Source organism: Fimicolochytrium jonesii, assembly GCF_025526975.1.
Source record: "Fimicolochytrium jonesii strain JEL569 chromosome Unknown EV422scaffold_11, whole genome shotgun sequence".
NCBI lineage: Eukaryota > Fungi > Chytridiomycota > Chytridiomycetes > Spizellomycetales > Powellomycetaceae > Fimicolochytrium > Fimicolochytrium jonesii.
The window spans coordinates 549,638-569,804 of NW_026515678.1; the positions used below are offsets into that span (position 1 = coordinate 549,638).

The following is a 20,167-nucleotide window of genomic DNA, read 5'->3' on the forward strand; positions in this document are numbered from 1 at the left end:
TATGTACCAGAAAGGAGTGCAAGCGGCCAAGCCTTTGCATCGATCCAGTATGTTGCTGAATTGAATATACGTAACAGACCAACAGTGGTCAGAAACATCACATCTCTAGAGACCACGCTTGAATTCTTTCTCTCGTCTTCCATCAATTGGTTCTCTCGTCTTCCATAAAATACTTTACTGTACTTTTCGAGCGTAACAGGTTCTTAGTGACTGACCGCACAGCGTTTTGAGCCGGGCTAGTCCGAGACGAGATTCAGATCTTTTGATTGCGTTGGAACACAATGCCATCGACAACGATCCCATCCCCATCCCAGCGAGAAGATGGAGGAGATGCCGAGCAAGATGATATTCGGCCCAGGCCGAAATACATTATTTTTACACACGATCAACCAGATTTTGGGCGAGATCAGATAAACGATAGAATGCGCTGTGCACGAAAGTATGTTGTCATTGATGCATTTTTCTCGATAGTATACAAGGGAAAGCGAGAGAGAGAGAATGCTTAGGGAGCTGAGAGCTCCCAACAACAGAGGGTATGCTACTATGGGAGTGAATTGAGAGGGCCGATATATGTAAGCGTTTCGAAACGCTGGCACAACTCTTGAAGGGACGACGAAGAGACTTGGAGTGGAAGGGCTTGACTTAGGAACGTTCACCGCGGAGACGACGGGCGAGCTGTAAATAGGGAAGGAGAGAAGTGTAAGAGAGCTGGATTATAGGAGCGTGCAAAATTGGAAAAACATCTCGGCACGCACCTGAATATCCTTGGGCTGGATAGTAACACGTTTTGCGTGGATGGCAGCCAAGTTGGTGTCCTCAAAGAGGCCAACAAGGTAAGCCTCAGAAGCCTCCTGCAGTGCGCCGATAGCAGAGGATTGGAAGCGGAGGTCGGTCTTGAAGTCTTGGGCAATCTCACGAACGAGACGCTGGAAGGGAAGCTTGCGGATCAAGAGCTCGGTGGACTTTTGGTAACGACGGATCTCACGAAGAGCGACGGTTCCGGGACGGTAACGGTGGGGTTTCTAATGATTGAGAGGGAGTGAGGAAGAGTAGAATGAGTAAAGAATATTCGAGCCATTTTGAAAGGTGAATGTCAAAAGACTGTGCTGTGTCAGTCAAGAGAGTAGAAAGAGCGTACACACCTTAACACCTCCAGAGGCGGGAGCCGACTTGCGGGCGGCCTTAGTAGCCAGCTGCTTACGGGGAGCCTTTCCACCGGTGGACTTGCGAGCGGTTTGCTTAGTACGAGCCATTGCGAAGGTTTAGCTTTTGGTGACGGTGAGGGTGAAGGTGGTGGGTAGCGGTGGTGCCGGGTCTGTTGTCGAAGGGTTGGTTGGCGGAAGCAGATTGCGGTGGACTGAGTTGTTGTGTGGTGAACAAGAAGGGGCGGGGGGGGGTGGTGCGTTTTATATGCCCGCGAGGTCCTTCCTGAGTTGAGAGGGAGCGCGTGAGGCCGTGGGGAAGTGACCGGCCCCCCTTCCTTGAGAGAGAGAGCGACGGTGCGATTGGGCGGGTGATTGGCTGCACGAGCGCGTCTGAGAGTGACACAGGCAATCTGGCCTTACAGGGAAATAGCAGGAACTCGCTCTCTCTCTCGGTCTTCTTGCGTGCGTCTGCGACAGAGAGACAGAGAGAGAGAGAGGGAAACACCCACGCGCGGATATAAAAGCACCCCGCGCCGTCCGCAACTCCCTCTCTCAACTTCACAAACAACAACAACACAGCAACCGCTCCCCCTTCTCTCGCCACCTACTCCCAACTACCCGGCCACCGACATTGGCCTTCGACAACCACCCGTAAAACCAACAAACAAACACACTACTCTTCACAATGACTGGTCGCGGAAAGGGTGGAAAGGGTCTCGGAAAGGGTGGTGCTAAGCGTCACCGCAAGATTCTTCGTGACAACATCCAGGTAAACTACTCCGAAGCCGTTGCAGTCTCTCCCAACCACTCTCCATACCACTCTCTAGCTCTGTACTCATCCATCCACCCCTCTCTGTCTCTCTGTCTCTCTCGTACTCCTCAGGGTATCACCAAGCCCGCTATCCGTCGTCTCGCCCGCCGTGGAGGAGTCAAGCGTATCTCCGGTCTCATCTACGAAGAAACCCGCGGTGTCCTAAAGTCCTTCCTCGAGAACGTCATCCGCGACGCCGTCACCTACACCGAGCACGCAAAGCGCAAGACCGTCACCTCCCTCGATGTCGTCTACGCCCTTAAGCGTCAGGGCCGTACCCTCTACGGTTTCGGTGGATAAATCCATTCGCTTCCGTTCTCCTCCAACTACATCCACCGCCAACCCATCCATCCACCCTCGCTTGCTTGTTGCTATCGACCCTCTCTCTCTCTACACACACACTCTTGTAATCTCCATACCCCAGCGCTTAGCAACGGTGTTTATCAACGCCAAAATTCCCCTCTCTCTCTCTCTCGCTCGCTCTTGTATAATACCATCATTGTAACTTGAGAAAAGATTGCGCACAATATCAAACTCCATGATGACAACCCATACTTTCTGTTCTTTCTCGTTTCGCTTCCGCTTTTGAATTGGCTCGGTTTGGCTGAGGTGCTTGGTTTGGGATCCGGTTTCTTCTTTCTACTCGGACCTTTGATTGGAGCCTGACCTGGTCGTCATGGTTTCCATATACTCTTCTGAACATTGCACATGGCAAAATCTATTGTCGATACCTAGTTGACTTACCGGGACGAGCGTTTTTGCCGAGATGAAACACAAGAGGGGCCCGCGCAACGGTCATTGAGATGCCTCCCAGCCAGTACGTAGTAAAGCAAAGCGGCAAAAATGAAAAATGTGTTATTCGGCCATGCAATACATCAGCCAGACAGGGAAAAAAGGGATAGAAAAACAAGCGGGTAAAAAGTCGATAATACATGCATGCGTAACGGTGGAAATATGAGATGCGATGCGGGGGGGTGATCGTAAAAGAATGCGGAATGGAAAATTGTTTTATCATATCAGCAGGAAAACGGGAAGGGGAAGAGAAGCGAAAGGGGGATGGGCTTGGAGATATGGGCAGGGCTAATCTTGAGATTTGGATTTGGTTCTATGAGACGATAACTACGAGGCCGGAAACGCTTTCAAGATGTAATTAAACAACGTGAGGATCTTGCCCTTATCGCCGTCCATAATATCTGCATCACCAAGTATGAAACATCAGTCAAATTCAACCCTCAATCTCCATCCCCCCCCCCCCCCCCACCGCCATCTCATTTTTGTTTCTTACCCTGCGGCGTACAAAACCCCCCCGGCGCGATCCCCTTCTTCGCCACAAAATTTAACGCCACCGCGATATTGTCGATCTTGAGCACGGGGAGCATCGCTCGCTTATTGTACTTGCCGACACTTTCGCCCGTCGCGTCCTACAAAAATCAACCATCATCATTAATTCCATTGTTGTGGGATGCCGGAAATGACGGCTTTTGATGGTCACCTCGAGGGCGTAAATGAGGTTCAACCCGTCGCCGAGAGACGTGTAGAGGTTGTCGACTTGGATGTTGTGGGAGTGGAGGTGCTTGTTGAGCCAGTCTAGACCGCCCTACAAAAAAGTCAAATATTGCGTATTAGCAACTGGGCCGACGAGTGGGGAAACCATTACGCCACGTACCTTCTCGATGGCCCTATCGTCTCCGCTCGTGCTTGCTTCTTTGCGTTTCAGGTTCTGTAACGGCGAGACAAGCATATTCAGATTGACGGCAAACGTAAAGAGACAAGATTATGATCGTTCCTCTTCACGTACCAAGGTTGTACCGTTGAACAAATCAGGGTTAGACCGCAGCGGGGCACCGGTTGCTCTTCGCATGGGCGGTGAGCCGACGGGTAATTCCTTCAAACACGTGCGGGACACTGTGTCAGTTGGAGTAATCAAGTACTTCACATTTCCACAACAATGATACATACCTCCTGTGCCTCAACCTCCGCATGTAATGCTTCAGCACCCCCCTCCTCTCCCCCACTCGCCTCTCTCGAATGCCCTCTCGAAAGCGGATGCTGGCCCACAACTCCGCCATCATCCCCAATCTGATCCTGACTCGCACTCCTCCCAAACCCACCCCCCTGCCTTCCCGTCACAGCCGCCGCAAGGGCTCCCAGTGCTCCATGGTTAGTTCCAAACATTCCCGGAATGCGGCGTGGTTTGGGTGATTCCACCGGTGGAGCGGGTGCAGAGTCTTCCGGGATGGTTTGTTCTCCGGCGTGAGAGGGGGGGGAGGGTGAGTCGACCGAGTATGTTGATTGCGGCCGTTCGTTGATCGGAGTCTGAGCGGCGGCGTGCGAAGGGGATCCGTAATGGGAAGGCGGGCGTTCGCTGTAGTGGGATTGGGGGCGTTCGCTATACTGCGATTGTGGGCGCTCGTTGCCGCCGGCGGTGGAGGTGGAGATTTGCGAGGCGGGGCGGACGGATGGGACTGGGCGGGGGCGAGGGGTGGGGATGGGGACCGGGTGCGAGGCCGCCGCGCTGTGTTGGGAGGATTCGGAGGCCGTGTCGTCAATGTGGGAGCTGCGGCGGGGTTTGGGTGGGATCACGGGCGCCGAGGGTGAGTGGACGGGAGGAGAACCTGCACCTTCCGAGGGACTCGGAGCCGGAGCGGGGACGGGAGTGGGATAGACTCCGCTCATTCGGTGGGCCGGAGACTGCACCGGTTTCGGTGGCCGACGAGGCGCCGAGCCGTCCGAAGACGGCGAGGTGCCTTCATCCTCATGCACGGTGTTGCGGCGTTCGTTATTGTAGATGGTCGACATGGGACGCGCGGGCCGCGGCGGGGGTTGTTGGGGGTGTTCAGCGCTTATCGGCCCTTCGGGCTCTGAATACACGCTCTGACGCTGTCGGCTGCGTATGCTCGCAGTCTCGTCTGCATCTGACGCAGCGTCGTCCTTGGCAGGGCCTCTCATGACGTTCGCCAACGCGCTCATGGCGGCGTTCTGAGGGGGTCTGCGGGGCTTGGATGGAGCCTCGGAGCCTTCGGTACCTTGCGAGTCGTATCCGGATGCGTTGGATTCGGCCATGGACCCGGTCCTGCTGTGTTTGAACTCTTCCGGGTGGGCGACCTCCTCCGGCCGGGGCTGCGGGTTCACCTGCGATGGGGGACGTTGCGGCACCACGGGTGCAGGCGCAACGGGCTCCGCGCGTTCTTCTACGTGCTGAGATACTGGTTCGGGTTCCTAAGGAATGTGTAGGTTTAGATTCAAAATGGGGGCGTATTGGTCCATTTGCCATCACGTTACCTCCACAGCATCCGCATCGTCCTGTCCATCATCCTTCGAACTACTCTTGGCCTTCTTCGGCCTCGACTTTGTCAAATGACTCAACATGCCCCTCAATCCCATCTTCGGAGACTTCTGCGCTTTAAGCTTCTCACTCGCCTTCCCAGCCGCAGCGTTTCCACCAGGCGTAAGGTGCTGAGAGGCCACATCTTCCGCGGTCGGACCATCATGGGACTCCCGGGGAGTGGAAATCGGCGTCTGCACAGCGGCGGGTGGTGCCTGTACTGATGCTGGGGCAGCGGCGGGCTGCACATCATGGTCGTACTCTGCGCCATCATGCGGTTCATCTGTAACACCGATGCGAGCAGGTGGACGGGGCGGGATATCGGGAGTGGGTTCGTTCTCATCATTCACCCGTTCCTCTTCCTCCGGGGCCCTTTGGACTGGAGGTCGCGCGAATTTCGGTGGAGGTCCTGAGAGCATCCTGTTCAAATTGGCTGCAAGTCCACCCGGTTTGCCGGACTGAGGTGCGTCCGCAGCTCCCTGACGCGCGACAGGTTCCTCCTCAATAGAATCCGAGCCATCCGTTGCCTCATCAGACACAGAAGTTCGCGACTTTGCAACTGGAGACCGTTCAATCGCTGGTGGGCGAGAGGGTGGGGAAGGACCGGTAGTCACAGCTCCGTGGTTCACAGCCATGCTCTTTGGTCGGGGTTTGGTAGAAAGAGGGACCTGTGGAGGTTGAGAAGGATGTACTACTTCGGACGCCGGACGAGGCCCCGAGTCGGCTACCGGACGCGGCACGGCGGCGGGGACGAAAGCTTCGGACGCTACAGATGGCGGTCTTGGCTGTGCCGCTGCGGCCTGTTGTGGTCTCGATTCGACAGCGGGAGGCTGAAAATCACATGGCCTCATCAGTTATCCGACTGACAGGGAAGCTACCGAATGCGCGAGACATTGAGTCTATACCTGAGCAGGTTCAGCAATCGCCTCTAGCTTCTGAGAGACCCTCTGCACTCTCGTTGCCAGAGACTGTTCGACGGCCGTGTTTGCTGAATCGAGCATAGCGGAATACAGATCGCGCGCGCCGGTGCGGAACCGAGAGTCGATAAAGTTCAAGACGACCGCATCGAATTCCCCCACCAGGTCGATGCTTCCGGCTAGCTCGTGGAGGTTCTGCCGACACTGCTCCGCACGTTCGTCGCCTGCCAGTATAGTCATAAGCAATGTGCGTGGAGAGGGCCACACGTAGCAGTCATACACTCACTGTTGACGGTTGGATCCTCAGCACCCTCAGCCTCGAACACGAAGCGCACCTCATCCACCAAAGCGTCCGCCAGTTTCACCCACTCCCTCCTAACAGCAGCATCCGCTTTCCCGACCGCATCTCTAAACGACGATTTGAGCGCACGGACCAACCGATCATCGACAGCCTTCGGTGCGTTCCTCGCCAGCCCAGTGACCGTCTGCGTCGAAGAGTCTACGTCCTCCAATACACCATTCGCAGCGCGGAGGATACTGTGACTTGCTCCGGGGGAAGACGGAGTGGACTCGGCACGAGCTATGAGGTCTTTGAGCCTCATGGCTCTCGAGGCCATTGCAGGGGTCGGGTACCGTCCTATTGGAGCGGAAATCGCGGAGTGAGAAATTTGGAGTCATCCAAACGTTTCATGGCCGCGAAAAAGTGCCCATTTGCCTCCCAGCCAGTCCTCCTATGTCGTCCGCCTATCCTGAAACCTACCGGCGGTCGTCGACATGATAAAGTCAGAGCCAAACCACGGTCAAGATGGAACAAGATGAACTGGTTTTCCCAGAAACGCCGCTGTACCAACAAGGATACTAGATGTGAGCAGCTCGTCGGGTGGGTATGAGAGCAAAGCCCCTGGCTCCCTCACCTCCGCAAGCACTTTCCGAAGCCGATAAGCGATCGTTGACTCTGGGGGTATGGGATACGTTAGGGTGTGTGAGACGGTTGCTCCAGTCGAAAGCTGCTGTCGACGACCGCCCGCAAGCGATCCGCGATGAGCAGGGGGACGTCACTTCGAATAAGGCCCCTAGGTCTAAGTCTTTGAGAATATGGCCCTGACTTGAGCGACATTCAGCAGCAGCTCCTAATCCTCTGATAAGAATGGACGCCTGACCTGCGTTTGGGGTTTAACGGGCCAATATTAAATACCCAATCGACCGGTGGTTGGCGCAAAATATAATTATTCATACCCAGCGGATATATCAGACTCCAGACTCCACAAGTCCTGATGAGATCCAAAGAGAAACCCAGAAATGCTACTATGACACTGTGATAATTCTAAGAAAATGCGAATAGATTACAAAATTGGGGGGGGGGGGGGGGGGGTTCGGTTAAATGCAAAACGTCCAGACCAAGAACAAATGGGTGGAGGGGTATATAAAGAGAAAATAATCCCAAACGGCCAGACGGGGTGGGGTTGTATCATATGTCCCTACGCAAACTGGGGATGCCCTGTCCGGAAAATCGTTTCTTCTTGGAATGACTGGCAAGAATGTTGAGATGCTTCGCATTATGGATGGCAAGTCATGGTTGACTTGGGTGTCATTCGTGCGTTCATGTGTGTGACGCATGAATGGAGGACTTGCGTGGTGTATGCGAGTAGTGTTGGTGGAGCGAATGAGAATCGTGGGTGGTGAGGCATGACTCTCGGCGGTCACCCCACAGTGGGCACCGCCAACGATTTCCGTGACCGCACGAGCTTATCAATCTTGGCAAACAGATCTGGTTTCGAGTACGGCTTGGTCACCAGGTCGTCCATCCCCACCGACAGGGCTTTCTGCAGGTACTCGTTCCGTGCATTTCCCGTAATCGCGACGATGGGCACGCGCGCGCCGTGAGGTGTTGCTATGCCGCCGTTGGCTACTTCCAGTTGTCGGATCTCGGCGGCGGCTGTGAGGCCGTCTTTTACGGGCATCTCGAGGTCCATGAGGATGATGTCGAACTGGGACCCGATGGCTACAAACAGGTCGACTGCTTCGCCGCCGTGGTTCGCTATCCGTACTTTGTAGCCCACGTTTTCAAGCTGCTTCTTGAGGACCTTCTGGTTGACCTAAGCAAGTGAACGTGTGAGACATATGGGAAATATTAAACCCTTCTCACACCACCCGGTACTTACGACATTGTCCTCCACAACCATCACCAAAGATTCTTGCAAATCCGATGTCACCGACAGTGACGACGGCGTACTCCTGAACCCTTTACTAAGCGATCCAGACGACAATTTCTGCGACAGCTTCTGCTGCGATCCATGCTTCGGCCGCGACGACCCTTCAATCGGCGTGTTCGGCGAGAAACTCCGCTTGCGCGTCTCAAGCCCCAGATGCTTCTGCGACTCGGTGGTGCGAGTCCGGTCCGGCGGATTCGCTGGTGGATCTCGCAGCTCGTACCGAATGTAGAACTTGAATGTCGTCCCAACGCCTTTGGTGCTCTCAACCAATATTTGACCGCCCTGCAGCTCGACAAGCTTCTTGGTGATGAAGAGTCCTAATCCTGAGCCGCCGAAATCGCCGTACGTTTTTATGGCGGGTTGGGAAAAGCGACGGAATAATTGCTGTTGCTCGTCTTGGGTCATGCCGACGCCTGTATCTGATACGCTGATGGAGATGTAGATGGGTGGGCCTGGAGAGGTCACTTCGATGTCAGTGTGTTTGGCGGATTCTGAAACAAACACGCTTATGATCAGTAAGAGCGCAGATCGTCCTGACGGTCAGAAGTATGGGTATAATTACCACCAACACTAGACTCAGCATCGTCAACGTTCATCAAGTCTTCATCGAGCATCCTCGGTGCGTCGAAAGGCTGTGCAGAGCTGGCATTCAGTAAAACTTTGATCTCTCCCTTCTTGACCGGATTTGTGAAGCGCATTGCATTCGTCAACAGGTTGAGCTGTAATCGAAAGAAACAGGAGGTCAGATTCTTCGCCCACGTACAGCCCTTGCCAAATTCCACTTCCAAAAGCCAAGTATAACCCACCATGATCTGACTCAGCCTCTTCGGATCTCCACACACCCAATCAACGCCAAGCTTCTCATATTCCGGATCCACAATAAGGGACAGACTCGTGCCCTTGATCTTAGCCTCCGTCTCAAACACGCGGATCGCATTTTTGACCTCCACATACGGCTGGAAGCTATCGTTCGAAATATGCAGCAGGTTCATCGAGATCTTCGACACCTGCAGCACGTCGTCCGCGATGTTTTTCTGGTGGTGTGCGCACTGTATGATGGTTTCCACTGCATCAACGTCATGCGTCAGTTCCTCTTCCATTTTGTTGAGCACATTCTCCAGACTCGCCATGGATGGCTCGTTGGTCTCGCCCCACTGCATCGACCCGAGGGTTTTTCGCATCATTTGTGCTTGCCGGTTGACGTTTTGCAGAGATTCATAGACCAGATCCGCGTTGTGATATATCCCATTGAGCGGGTTTCGCAGCTCGTGGCAGGTCATGTCAATGAAAAGCTCTTGTTTCCGTTTCACAGACTCGGCCTCCTCCGCACGTCGTCGCTGGTACTTCTCCGCCATCTCCAAAGCTTCTAACCGCTCTTTCTCCAACCGCTTCCGCTCAGTCAGATCGGTGATGGTACCAAGAAGTCCTATCGACCGGCCCTCCTCGTTGTACTCCAGGATGGTCTCTTGCAACACCCAGTGCTCGACGCCTTTGGTCTCATCGTAATACCTGAACTCTGCTGAATGGCGCGGCAACTTTAGCGCTTTCTGCCACTCCTCTTTGGCGTGGTCGCGGTCTTCGTGGTGCACTGCGCCGAAAATCTTCTTGCCCGCTGGGTCCAGCACGCGATCGTGCATGCTGATTTCCCAGAACTTCTCGTTGGCGTAGGTGAGGTGGCCCTTATTATTTGACTTGAAGATCCCAACTGGGCTGAGGCTCGACATGGTTTTGTACCGCCACTCCGACTCCGCAAGCTCTTTCGTCCGTTCTTGGACCCTCTTCTCCAATTCCAGTCGCAGTCGTGACACTTCTAGGTGTGATTGTACGCGTGCTTTGAGCTCCTTTCCAGAAAACGGCTTGACTAAATAGTCATCTGCACCCATTTGCAAACCATCTACTCTCGCTTCCTCGCCCGCTCTCGCCGACAGCAGGATGACCGGTATCCCCTTCGTCTTCGGATCTCCTTTCAGAGCACGAAGGAGGCCTATGCCGTCGAGATTCGGCATCATGATGTCACTTACGATACAGTCTGGCGGATTTGCCTTGACGGACTCCAGCGCTTGCAATCCGTCAGAGACTTCCGTGACCCGCCAGACTTTGCCGAGGATAGATTTGACGTACGCCCGCATGTCGGCGTTGTCGTCTGCCAGTAGCACCCGGCAACCGCGCGTTGTGACAGGTAACCTGGGTTGCATTGTCGTGGATGTTTCTGACAAGGTCGGTTCGGAACTGGTGGTCGCGTGATCAACAGGTGTGCTGTTCCCATCGTTGTCCCGCAAAGACATCCAATGATTCGCCTCTTCGATAATGGAGCTGCCGTATGTCAAGGAACCGACGGTATGCTCAGCCTCTTCTGTTTTGTTGAAGTCTTCGGATACCATATCTGGTGGGAGATGACTCGATCCGAGAGGAATCTGGACGAAAAACGTGCTTCCGGCCCCAACTGTGCTTTCCGTCCACAACTCGCCGCCGTGCAACTTCACCAGCTCTTGCGTGAGCGCCAGCCCTATCCCGGTCCCCTCGTGACTACGCCCAGAAGCTCCTTCGACTCGATGAAATCGTTCAAATACGCGGTCAAGTTGATCGCTAGGGATCCCTATCCCGCTATCTTGCACGGAGAAGATAAAGCGCATCTTATCGCTGCTGGTCGCAACTGACACGCGGATTGTGCCCTTCATCGTGAACTTGAATGCGTTTCCGATCAGGTTGAAGACCACCTTCTCCCACATGTCGCGGTCAATATAGGCTTCGCATGACTCGTCACATTGCACTTCGTACTTGACGCCCCTCTTTTCGATGGCACTCCGAAACACGCTCGCAAGGTCTCTCGTCAGGGCGGCGACGTGGGTCTTCCGGAAAGATGCCTGCATTCTTCCGGCTTCCAGTCGACTGAAGTCTAATATGCTGTTCACCAGTTTCAGCAGTCTTCGAGCATTCCGGTTAATGAGCGTTAACCGCTCCATTTGGAATGCCGTAGGTGATTCCTTGGAAGTCGTCAGCAAATCCTCCAATGGGCCCAGCATGAGCGTTAACGGGGTTCGCAGTTCGTGTGAGACGGAGCTGGAAAAGGGATACTGAGTGTTAGAGAATCTGTAGCCATACATGAAACTCTGGAAAAGGGATGCTAACCTGAAGAAGGCGGTTTTTGCGCGATCGATGGTAGCCAATGCGTCTGCTCTCTTCACTTCCTCGTTGAAAGCCATTATATTCGACAAGCTGCTGGCCGTTTGCCTGAATAGAAGCTCAATGAAGGTGCTGCAAGCGAGTTGGTTAGACCAGGAGAATATGTCCGATGAATCAGTAGCGTAAGGACACATACATGTAGTCCTCATCGTATGGTAGCCTACTACTTGTTCCAATGATCATGACCCCTTGTATGTCCTCGGCTTCACTTCCAGCGATCGGACAGACCACTACTATTTTGGAAGGATCTCCGAATCCTCGCCCTGGAATACCTTCCACGAGCTCTTGATTTCGCACCTCCACTGTCGTCCGCTTGGTGCAAACCTCGTGGAAAGGCCATATTTGCGGCAGCTCAAAGTCCCTGGACAGGTCAACAGTGATGTCTTCGATCGCGGCTCGATGATCCCTTGTGATCCCGATCACTTCGGCTAGGCGTAGAGAGAACGGCCGCCCAATGTCGACATCTCCGTTGGTCGCCTCCGCGATTTCCGAGCTGCCCGTGTACAACAAAGCAAATGTCACGTCTCTTTCGCTTGCTCTGAGAACGTCCGCAGTAATGCTAAGAAGGTTCGACACGTCTTTGGCCTGTCCAGCTGCAACACTGTATTCCCTGAGGGCTTTTAGGCGACGTTGAGCTATCACCTGACGAGATGTTTCAACCGTTGGATTCAAGAGACCGCCTACAGATCCATCCTCTTGACGGATTGGGACATAGGACCACTACCGAAGAAACGCGCGAGTCAGGTACATTCCTCCTTTTGTCCAAAAAACGTTCAAAGTATTGACTGACCGTGTGGTATGTCTCTTCAGGGAATCCGTTGCGTGTCATGAACAGAAGATCGTCCACGGTGTGCTTTCCAGCGCCCAACAGAGCCTGCTCAGCAGGGCCTTTCAGATCATCCCAGATCTCACTCCATGCCTCGGCTCCCGGTTTGCCGAACAACCATGGATGTTTGCCAGCACAAATTGGAATGTAAGCGTCGTTGTACAGCAGGATGAACTTCGGGCCCCACCAGATGGACATGGGGAAAGGCGATGCCAACATCAACGCGAGCGCAGTCATAAGGGACTGAGGCCACGTATGAACTGGACCAAGGTGACTCTCGGTCCAGTCGACTTCTCGCAACAGCTGTCCCATGACACCGCCACCGGCAAAGGATTTGGCCAGCCGTGGAATTGCCTTCCATCCAGTGGGATGCGTGAGATCGCCAAATGACTCCACGATTTCACCTGTATCTATCTGTTCGATAGTCGTCGACGACTCGGCAAGCCATTTGCCGGTCAGGGTGATATACTCTGGTCTCATCCACACAGCGGACCACTCGACCAAAGCCGCGCTCCGGCTCGGCGACGTCCATCTCGAGTTAATGATTTGTGTTGTGAATGGTTGAGGTGATTGTCCGCTCGCACAAACGAACGAGATCCAGTTTTCGAATTCGCAAGGGTTGTCCACGAGAATTAGGTCGGCGATCGGAGAACCTTCAACAAGGTTGTGTGTAGTGTTTAAGGCCGCATAGAGGGAAGGGTTTACGTAGGAAATGGTTTGTTCTGCAAACGAGCTTCCAACCGTCAGGACGACTGCAGGTTGTGGCAATGAGTCGAGGTACTGCAGGAGCCCCAGAGCTGCCAACGGTCTCGGATTGGATTGTGTTGACATCGTAGGGTTGTGTCTGAGGGCGGGCCTGGTCGTAGTCCAGGCGAGGCCGAGACCGAAGGATTCTTTTACTAGCGTATCTTTGTCTCTGGCCGGACCCCCAAAGGCACAGTATAGTGATGTAGTTGGCTGTCTGTACCGAAACTCTCTCTTCCTCAGTTGGGAGCAGTTGGGAGGAGTCCTTTGCTTCAGGTGGGCGTGGGAAGATACCGTATGCAGGTGGAGGGGGCTTCTAGACTCCTGCAGACGGTCTACGACACAAGCCCATACCATACCGCCGCATAGTACTGTACCGAGGCCCTGTTACCTTGGAAATCGGCATCGACTGTATCGTTTTGCCACCACCCGCGCGTCCCACTGGCATAACACATTGTAGTATATACCACAGTATCCCCGATACTATCGAACCATAAATACTTATGTCCTTTTTATCTACATTTTACTCCGAGTCTTTATGGCCTAATATGACGTCAATTGCGACGTTATTAAATAATGACTCATGCCGCAGAGAAGGAGAGAAGCCGCGTTGATTTCTCATCTGGCGATCCTTTGTTTGAACTCATGGCGGAGAATCGAGAGATTAGGCAAAACCTTATATTACTGCCATCCGGCGGTTCCGCCAATTATAAAGGACCTTGCGTTGGGAACCAGTTAATTAGTTTCGACAGCGCGCGAACCCGCCGTCATTCCACTCCGGATTTCACCTTACACATTATATCGAAGACCACTTAGCTCCTTCACCATGACTGCGATGAACAAGGCCGTCGCCTCCAGTGCCACTGCGGTAGCTAGATGTCGAACTGTTTGATTTTGTAGCCACTTGCCAAGCAACTGAAGTTGAGCAATACTCGGAAGCAACCGAGCAACCGAGCAACCGAAATCCCCCAAAACCCCGACTGCGATCGGATATCTGAAGACTCTGCAAAAACGCTGAACACTGGCTCGGTCACACTGTCACATTGGGCCGTCAGCCCAGCGCGTCGCTGTCAGCTTCTTGCAAAGGAGCTCTCCATCAGCATCCGGAAGCGAGCGAATACAGGAACACCAATCTGATGCCACTCTCGCTACCAATGTGTTCAGTAACTTCAGTGTTCTGGCATGACGATGGCAGGGTGTGAAACCGGTGTACTTCGTAAGAGAATAAATTGCATTGTATAGTTGTGCTGCTGTGAGTGCTATATGCAAACGTGAAAACGTCGAAGGGACAGCCAGCCCGCATCACAAAGATCAATCCCTTTTAAATAGCAAGAGATCCAAAAAAGAGGCACACCCACGCAACCTTCAGTAAGTTGCCTTGGATATCCCAGAAGCCCTTCCCTCCATCCTTGCAGAATCACGATATTCCGTCACCACCTATGCCTCGGGGTCGTGGGTCGCCGCCGCGTCCTTGAGCTTCCACCAACAGTTATGGCAGATCATGTCTTCTTTCGCTTTCTCAGCAACCATTTTGGATGAAACAGCATCGACGACCATCCCGGTCTGACTCTTGTCGACCGATGGCTGCACCTTGATAACCAACCGCCCATCATCACCCGGCCCAATCGACACAGTGCTCTTGCGCCCGCGTTTCCCCACCGAGCGAGATTGGTATTCGCCATAATCCCCCTGCTCGGCTGCGTCATCGTCGCGCGATTTTCGCTTGTGAGATGGTCGGTTGACATCCGAGGGCACGAGGACGGGTGGTGGCGGCGAGCTGGAGGAACCTGAGTCCTCTTCGCAAAAGCCCGGATTGGATTTACGGCGTTTCGTGCGCATACCGCGGCCGAGAACTTCGGGTTCTGATTGGGGTTTGCCGTCGTCTGCGGCGAGTGACGAGGGTTGGGCGGGGTCAGAGTCGTGCCCATCGTCACTGAGAAGCTTTCGTTTCTTATCGTTGTTTGTGTTCCCAGCAGCGATCGCGTCGGCTGGTGTATCTGCCGGTTGCTTGGCGTCGTCTTTATGTGTCTTCTCGACAGGCTCCATCCCCAAAGCTTTCAGCACTTCAGCCCTCTGCCACCATATGGCCGACACTGTGTTCTTACAATCAATACACTCATGACTTGGGCCTGTCGAGGGGGGTGCCAAAGCGCTCGTAGACCCGGAAGGTCCAGCCGTGACAGATCTGTGACGCGCCGAAGAAGCCGAGTTGCTTGCCGCTCCTCTCTCATCTGCCGGAGATATGATGGTCCCGTCGGACCCCTTCCTGCCAATGTATTTCGGTCGATCGCCGTGTCCGCCCAACGAGATCAGGATGACATTCGGTTTGTGGACTTTCTCCGGTTTGACATCTGCCTGCTGCTGAGTGCTCGCTTGGGCAGTAGTTGCGCATCCATCTTGTGGTGCATGAGGTTGGTGATGTAAGTGGCAGGAGCATTTATCCACGAGCGCCATTGAATACGCCCTGCGCTGTCCACCGGTTCTCAATTCGTGCTTGGCGGTGGCGGTGTTGGACTTCCTGGTTAACGCATAATGCCGCAGCAAGGTCGACCTGCAATTTGGAGTCGGCTTCCCTTTCAACCCGTCAATTTGGTCCGCATCGGCTGGATTATCCCCTCTCTCGTAGGGCTCCAGTGTGAGACGTGTAGGTTGGTGGAGAGATGATGCCCTAATAGCGGCCCCAACTGCCTCGTAGCTCCCTGGAGTAGGCTAAAGGCACGAGATCGAGAATGTTAACGGATGGTATCGATTGAAACTGGCTCCATGTCCCAACGCGACAAGCGACGTACCAGTAAGCCATGTTTCCTATGGTCATGTTTCGCGCAGAAAGCTTGGCACACAACATCCCCCTTCTCCGCGCCTCCAACCGCATCCTGCTCCGTAACAGCCATCTCCAGCCCGCTCCACATCGCACACGAAACGTGGAACGCGACTTGACACCCGCGTTCAGAGCAAGTGATGCAAGCTCCTTCATGTCTGTGGCAGATGGAGCAGTTCTGCTTCCAGCGTTTCTTATCGATTATCCCGATGCATTCAATGGGCTCCATTGTGTTGACGTCGCCGAATTTGATCTCGGGAATCCAGATGGCGCAGGCGACGTGGGCCCAGTTGTTTCCGACGGTTCGTTTGATGGCAGAGAGACGGGGACCGGGAACCATGGCACATAGAACACAGTTGTAAAGCTGCCGTGACAGAAGTGCTGGAGTCAGCTGGCGGTTCCGTCTTGAACCTGAGCAATCTTTTTAGAACTCACCACAGAACACTCCGGCTGTCGAGTATTCTGACATCGAGCGCACAGGAATCCTTCTTCTACCGTAACTTGGTCTGGTAACCCGTAACAACCTGGAGATATCCGGAACAAACTTAGAAAGCCTTCCGAAAACCAAAGCTGCTCCCAAAACCCAAAATACCTTTATGCACCCTCAACTTGCATCCCGCACACTCCACAATCTGATTGTTCATCTCCTCATCCAAATCATCACAAACAGCGCACGGGCGCGGTCGAGATTCATCCCACTCGGGGCTTGGTGGAGCCGACTCTTCCTCTGCACGTGGTGCTCTGGCCACCGCGGCGTTTATTGTCTTGCCACGGGCGCTCTTCTTCTTTGGCTTATCTTTGTCTGATGCGGGCGGCTCGATGGATTGCTTCTTGCGTTTTCCGCTCTTCTTTTGTGCTGAGGATGCAGCTGTACCGCGAAATAGAAGAGTGAATGGCCGAAGAATTGGGAAGGATTCAACTTCCCCGAGTTAGCTGACTGGGCGCATACCATGCTCGCGATTTGCCTTGCGCATACTCTCAGGCACCGGCCTGGCAACTCCATACTTGAGCCAATAGACCCCGCAAGTGAAGCACAGTATCTCGTTCTTGAGATCAGGACGCTGTCGAACTTTCCACTTGGTTGATTCCGTGGTATAGCAATTGACACATTCCAGGTGATGATGCGCGTTCGGGTTGGACGGGGATTGCTGTGCGCGCCATTCGTCTTCGCTGATATCGCCAGACAGATTGCCTTCGGCGTCCAGCGCCGTTCCATCCATGGCATGCTTTTGCGATTTGAACTGCTTACTGTAGGTGCGGGATAGGTGTGAGCGTTCTCGTCATGCAATGTACGAGGTCTTGATGAGGCGTCTAACTTACCTAGGGCGATACTTTTTGCAGAACTGGGAGTATACCGGAGCATAACGCCTTGTTTTCTTCCATTTGTAAAAATATGTTACAATTTCCGGGAGCGTCTTTGTCTTGACCTAGAGGAGGAATTCGCGGAAGAGCGAGCGTGTTATTCACCTGCATTGCCGCCGAAGACCCCGATTCTTCTTCACAAACGAACTTCCGCTCTATCCTAACGTACCTCTCTCTGAACGAGGTGAAGCTCATGTCCAAACTTCGTAATGCCGGTTTCAAAAGCCTTGATCTCCTGCTCCGTCCAAGCCGGCACTCCCAAATCGGCTGCCTTCAAAGGAAGTATGACCTGCAGCGCCTTGGCGATGTTATACCCAGCTTTGTGCAGTTCTTCGTGTGCGCGGTTCAGGAGATAGTCTGAGCATTTGATTGAAGCGGGCATGGAGTCTTGAATGCGCTTTATGTAGTTGTCGACTGTAGATGGTTAAACTTGTTTTAGCACTTGAACGAACAGGCGAGACGAGCATAGAGTGAGCTAACCTTCTTGATCAGTCAAATCAGTCGGCATGCGGAACACGAGCTCCTCATCTGTTCCTCGTCCTGACGCAGCTGAATGCAACCAGGGTCAATGTCACTATGTGGGCATGAAGGGCGTAGCCCAAATTCGTCTGCTATTCGCTCCATACCTGGAATGATGATAGGTGGCAACCCTGAATCCTTCTCCTTTCGCTTTGATGCTTTGGGGCGACTAGGCGGGTTCAACTTCAAGGTGATTCTTCCAGCCTCAGGCGTTGACGCGCTCGCACTAGTAGGCGCAAGTGCATGCGGCGGCAAGGGAATCTCCTCTTCGTCCGGAATGTCCATTCGCATGGGGTCACCGATCTTGGGAGATGTCCGTGCGGCAGGCGTGGATTCCGGTTCATCAGCCCTGGCCTTCCCCGTCTCAGGGTCACGATTGTCGGTTCGAGTAGGACTTGTAGATGATGGGCTAGGACGCACTATGCTTGGAATGACGGCCTGATGACCATCGCCGATTCGTGGCGAGCGAGATGAAGATGACCCTGCCGATTCGCCCTTGGCTGCACGCGGGCTCGAGGGCGGTGACGCTGCTTGATGGGATAGCCCAATGCTAGGTCCGACGGCAGATGCGGTTGAATCTGTTCCAGCACCTATCAATGTCCCAAGACCAGGAGCCAATGTCTGCGGTTGGTCCTGGTTTGCGGGAGGGGTGCTGCCGGTCAACTTATTGATAGCCGCCGACCCCGAAGCTCCATCAGCTTCACGCGGAGATCCAGATTTTGGGCTTGGGGTGACGGACTTGTCATCTTTGTTCAGACTGGGGATCCGGATTTTCGATTGCATCAATGGGACGCATTCCGGCAGGTCTGCTTGATACGCTTTGCCGATTCTATTGTGTGAGAAAAATCTGTCAGAATGACCTTTATGGACTTGATTTGAGCAGAGCTCATGTACCTGCTGGCAGCGCGCGGATGTCCACGGTCAGGGCCTTCTTCAGCTGTTGAATCATGAAAAGTAGATGTTCACAAGAATCAGAATGAGATAGGTAAACGTAAGACATTTCACCACTTGGGGTTAACTTACCAAGAGATTCACGGTATTTTGCGTATTCGCCGAAGTATCGGTAAGGCCAGATAGGTTTCACCGTTTCTTTATTGACGGGCAAAGGAAGCTCGATCTTCTCCATCTGAACCTCGCGATTCTCTGGCTTCGAGGAAGACGGCGTAAGCGCATCTGCGGCAATACCAGAAGGTGTTCCAGGATTATCGCCTCCCTTGAGGGCAGATGTCTTAAGGCCCCGGTTCCTTCTCTCAAGACCTTTCTCGCGCTCTTCGCGGCCTTCGAGTGCCTCCTTATTGCATTTAGCGCATTGCCAGGCGAAGCCTTTGGGAGGTTTCTTATTGAGGCCGACACAGCCCAGATGGAAGGCGCCGTTGCACGCAACGCATTTGACGACCGCTTCGTCGGGATTGCACCATCTGTCGCAGCTGTTGCATACGCGTCGTTCGGTGAAGTCCGATGCTTTGCCTGCTTCGACGAGGATGAACAGGTAGTCGGATAAAGCGTGCGCCACTTCATCAGGAAGGTTTCTGACAAGCTCGAGTGGGACGACATCATACACGCGGTGGGTATAACGGTCGTAGACTGTTCGAAAGAATGGGAAGGCAGTGAGATAATAGGAAAACGCATTGGGCATAGTCTATACATGTGGCTGCATGATCGTGAGTCTTACGTTGATCGTAATAGAACGTATCGTCTTTCGCTTTCCACTTGTCCAAGTCCGCAATGTGGTGTATATGCATGATCTCGCATTTACCGCGTATGCTTGTTACGCTGCATTTGTAATTAGAGATATTTGTCAGGAAATGGGCGGTCGTGACATCAACTGCGACGACGATGGGAAAGAATCTCAAGTTACTTACGGATTGATGTCCGAATGCATGGAAGCGAGTAATAGTCTTGGGTCGTGATTTTTCTTCTTGCCACCGGGTAAGACATCCTTCGGCCTGTAAAACCATCCGATGCGTACAGACATGTGCTGCTTGCCAGGGTGCTGTTTCGGTGGTGGGACGAATTCTAATACCCGGCCAACGTAGTATCTGAATTCGGGATGTGGAAGAAGGGCGGAAAAAATTGGTGAGAAAATTATAGAAAATGAGCCCGATAGATCATTCACCGCTGTCATTTTCAATATGTGAGCGTGGGAATGGGGTGACTTACAGCTCATTGGAGACATCCGGTGCCAAATAAACGAAATCTTGAGAGAAAATGGAGAGGGCAAAGACGTCAGAAGATTGGAACCATGTTCTCAAGGCCAAATGATCGAATTTAGATCCCACGTATCAGATCCAATGCCATCTTCAA

General features: G+C 53.5%; 6 protein-coding genes across 6 annotated transcripts; 1 reads left to right on the forward strand and 5 right to left on the reverse strand.

Moving 5' to 3' along the window:
• Positions 1–379: 379 nt before the first annotated feature.
• EV422DRAFT_529272 (histone H3) lies at positions 380–1,406 on the reverse strand. The gene is made up of 3 exons (XM_053070325.1): positions 1,143–1,406; positions 756–1,022; positions 380–675 (listed from the first exon to the last, which is right to left on the reverse strand). Exons 1-3 carry the CDS (start codon positions 1,251–1,253, stop codon positions 643–645), a joined length of 411 nt encoding a protein of 136 aa, XP_052925767.1. The 5' UTR covers positions 1,254–1,406; the 3' UTR covers positions 380–642.
• A 236-nt stretch (positions 1,407–1,642) lies between these two features.
• EV422DRAFT_529273 (uncharacterized protein) lies at positions 1,643–2,511 on the forward strand. Its single transcript, XM_053070326.1, has 2 exons — positions 1,643–1,914; positions 2,029–2,511. The coding sequence occupies exons 1-2, from the start codon at positions 1,831–1,833 to the stop codon at positions 2,254–2,256; spliced, it is 312 nt and encodes a 103-aa protein (XP_052925768.1). The 5' UTR covers positions 1,643–1,830; the 3' UTR covers positions 2,257–2,511.
• Positions 2,512–2,753: 242 nt separating this feature from the next.
• EV422DRAFT_529276 (uncharacterized protein) lies at positions 2,754–7,359 on the reverse strand. Its single transcript, XM_053070327.1, has 11 exons — positions 7,113–7,359; positions 6,959–7,039; positions 6,485–6,835; positions 6,187–6,422; positions 5,239–6,111; positions 3,916–5,175; positions 3,755–3,841; positions 3,623–3,676; positions 3,449–3,553; positions 3,242–3,377; positions 2,754–3,149 (listed from the first exon to the last, which is right to left on the reverse strand). Exons 2-11 carry the CDS (start codon positions 6,972–6,974, stop codon positions 3,076–3,078), a joined length of 3,192 nt encoding a protein of 1,063 aa, XP_052925769.1. The 5' UTR covers positions 6,975–7,039; positions 7,113–7,359; the 3' UTR covers positions 2,754–3,075.
• A 539-nt stretch (positions 7,360–7,898) lies between these two features.
• Positions 7,899–13,251, reverse strand: EV422DRAFT_567461 (uncharacterized protein; the record flags this gene model as incomplete). Its single annotated transcript, XM_053072538.1, has 7 exons — positions 7,899–8,294; positions 8,361–8,902; positions 8,974–9,130; positions 9,218–11,471; positions 11,541–11,666; positions 11,731–12,314; positions 12,385–13,251. 7 exons carry the CDS (start codon positions 13,249–13,251, stop codon positions 7,899–7,901), a joined length of 4,926 nt encoding a protein of 1,641 aa, XP_052925770.1.
• Positions 13,252–14,483: 1,232 nt separating this feature from the next.
• On the reverse strand, positions 14,484–15,886 carry EV422DRAFT_55191 (uncharacterized protein). Its single transcript, XM_053071863.1, has one exon. The coding sequence runs from the start codon at positions 15,616–15,618 to the stop codon at positions 14,602–14,604; it is 1,017 nt and encodes a 338-aa protein (XP_052925771.1). The 5' UTR covers positions 15,619–15,886; the 3' UTR covers positions 14,484–14,601.
• Positions 15,887–15,896: 10 nt separating this feature from the next.
• Positions 15,897–20,079, reverse strand: EV422DRAFT_496282 (PHD-zinc-finger like domain-containing protein; the record flags this gene model as incomplete). Its single annotated transcript, XM_053067865.1, has 12 exons — positions 15,897–16,346; positions 16,418–16,506; positions 16,575–16,827; positions 16,921–17,230; positions 17,303–17,409; positions 17,514–17,758; positions 17,825–17,884; positions 18,472–18,723; positions 18,887–19,447; positions 19,536–19,636; positions 19,726–19,902; positions 20,024–20,079. Coding segments are annotated over 12 exons (2,661 nt in total), but the record flags the coding sequence as incomplete, so codon positions are not given.
• Positions 20,080–20,167: the final 88 nt, after the last annotated feature.

Coding starts and splice junctions, on each gene's coding strand:
- EV422DRAFT_529273 (XM_053070326.1), top strand. CDS start 1,831: ATGACTGGTCGCGGAAAGGGTGGAAAGGGTCTCGGAAAGGGTGGTGCT. Junction 1,915..2,028: donor TTCTTCGTGACAACATCCAG/GTAAACTACTCC, acceptor CGTACTCCTCAG/GGTATCACCAAGCCCGCTAT.
- EV422DRAFT_529276 (XM_053070327.1), bottom strand. Junction 3,842..3,915: donor CGGAGGTTGAGGCACAGGAG/GTATGTATCATT, acceptor ACGTGTTTGAAG/GAATTACCCGTCGGCTCACC. Junction 3,677..3,754: donor TGTTCAACGGTACAACCTTG/GTACGTGAAGAG, acceptor TCGCCGTTACAG/AACCTGAAACGCAAAGAAGC.
- EV422DRAFT_529272 (XM_053070325.1), bottom strand. CDS start 1,253: ATGGCTCGTACTAAGCAAACCGCTCGCAAGTCCACCGGTGGAAAGGCT. Junction 1,023..1,142: donor CCGCCTCTGGAGGTGTTAAG/GTGTGTACGCTC, acceptor CTCAATCATTAG/AAACCCCACCGTTACCGTCC. Junction 676..755: donor TCCAGCCCAAGGATATTCAG/GTGCGTGCCGAG, acceptor CCCTATTTACAG/CTCGCCCGTCGTCTCCGCGG.
- EV422DRAFT_55191 (XM_053071863.1), bottom strand. CDS start 15,618: ATGGCGCTCGTGGATAAATGCTCCTGCCACTTACATCACCAACCTCAT.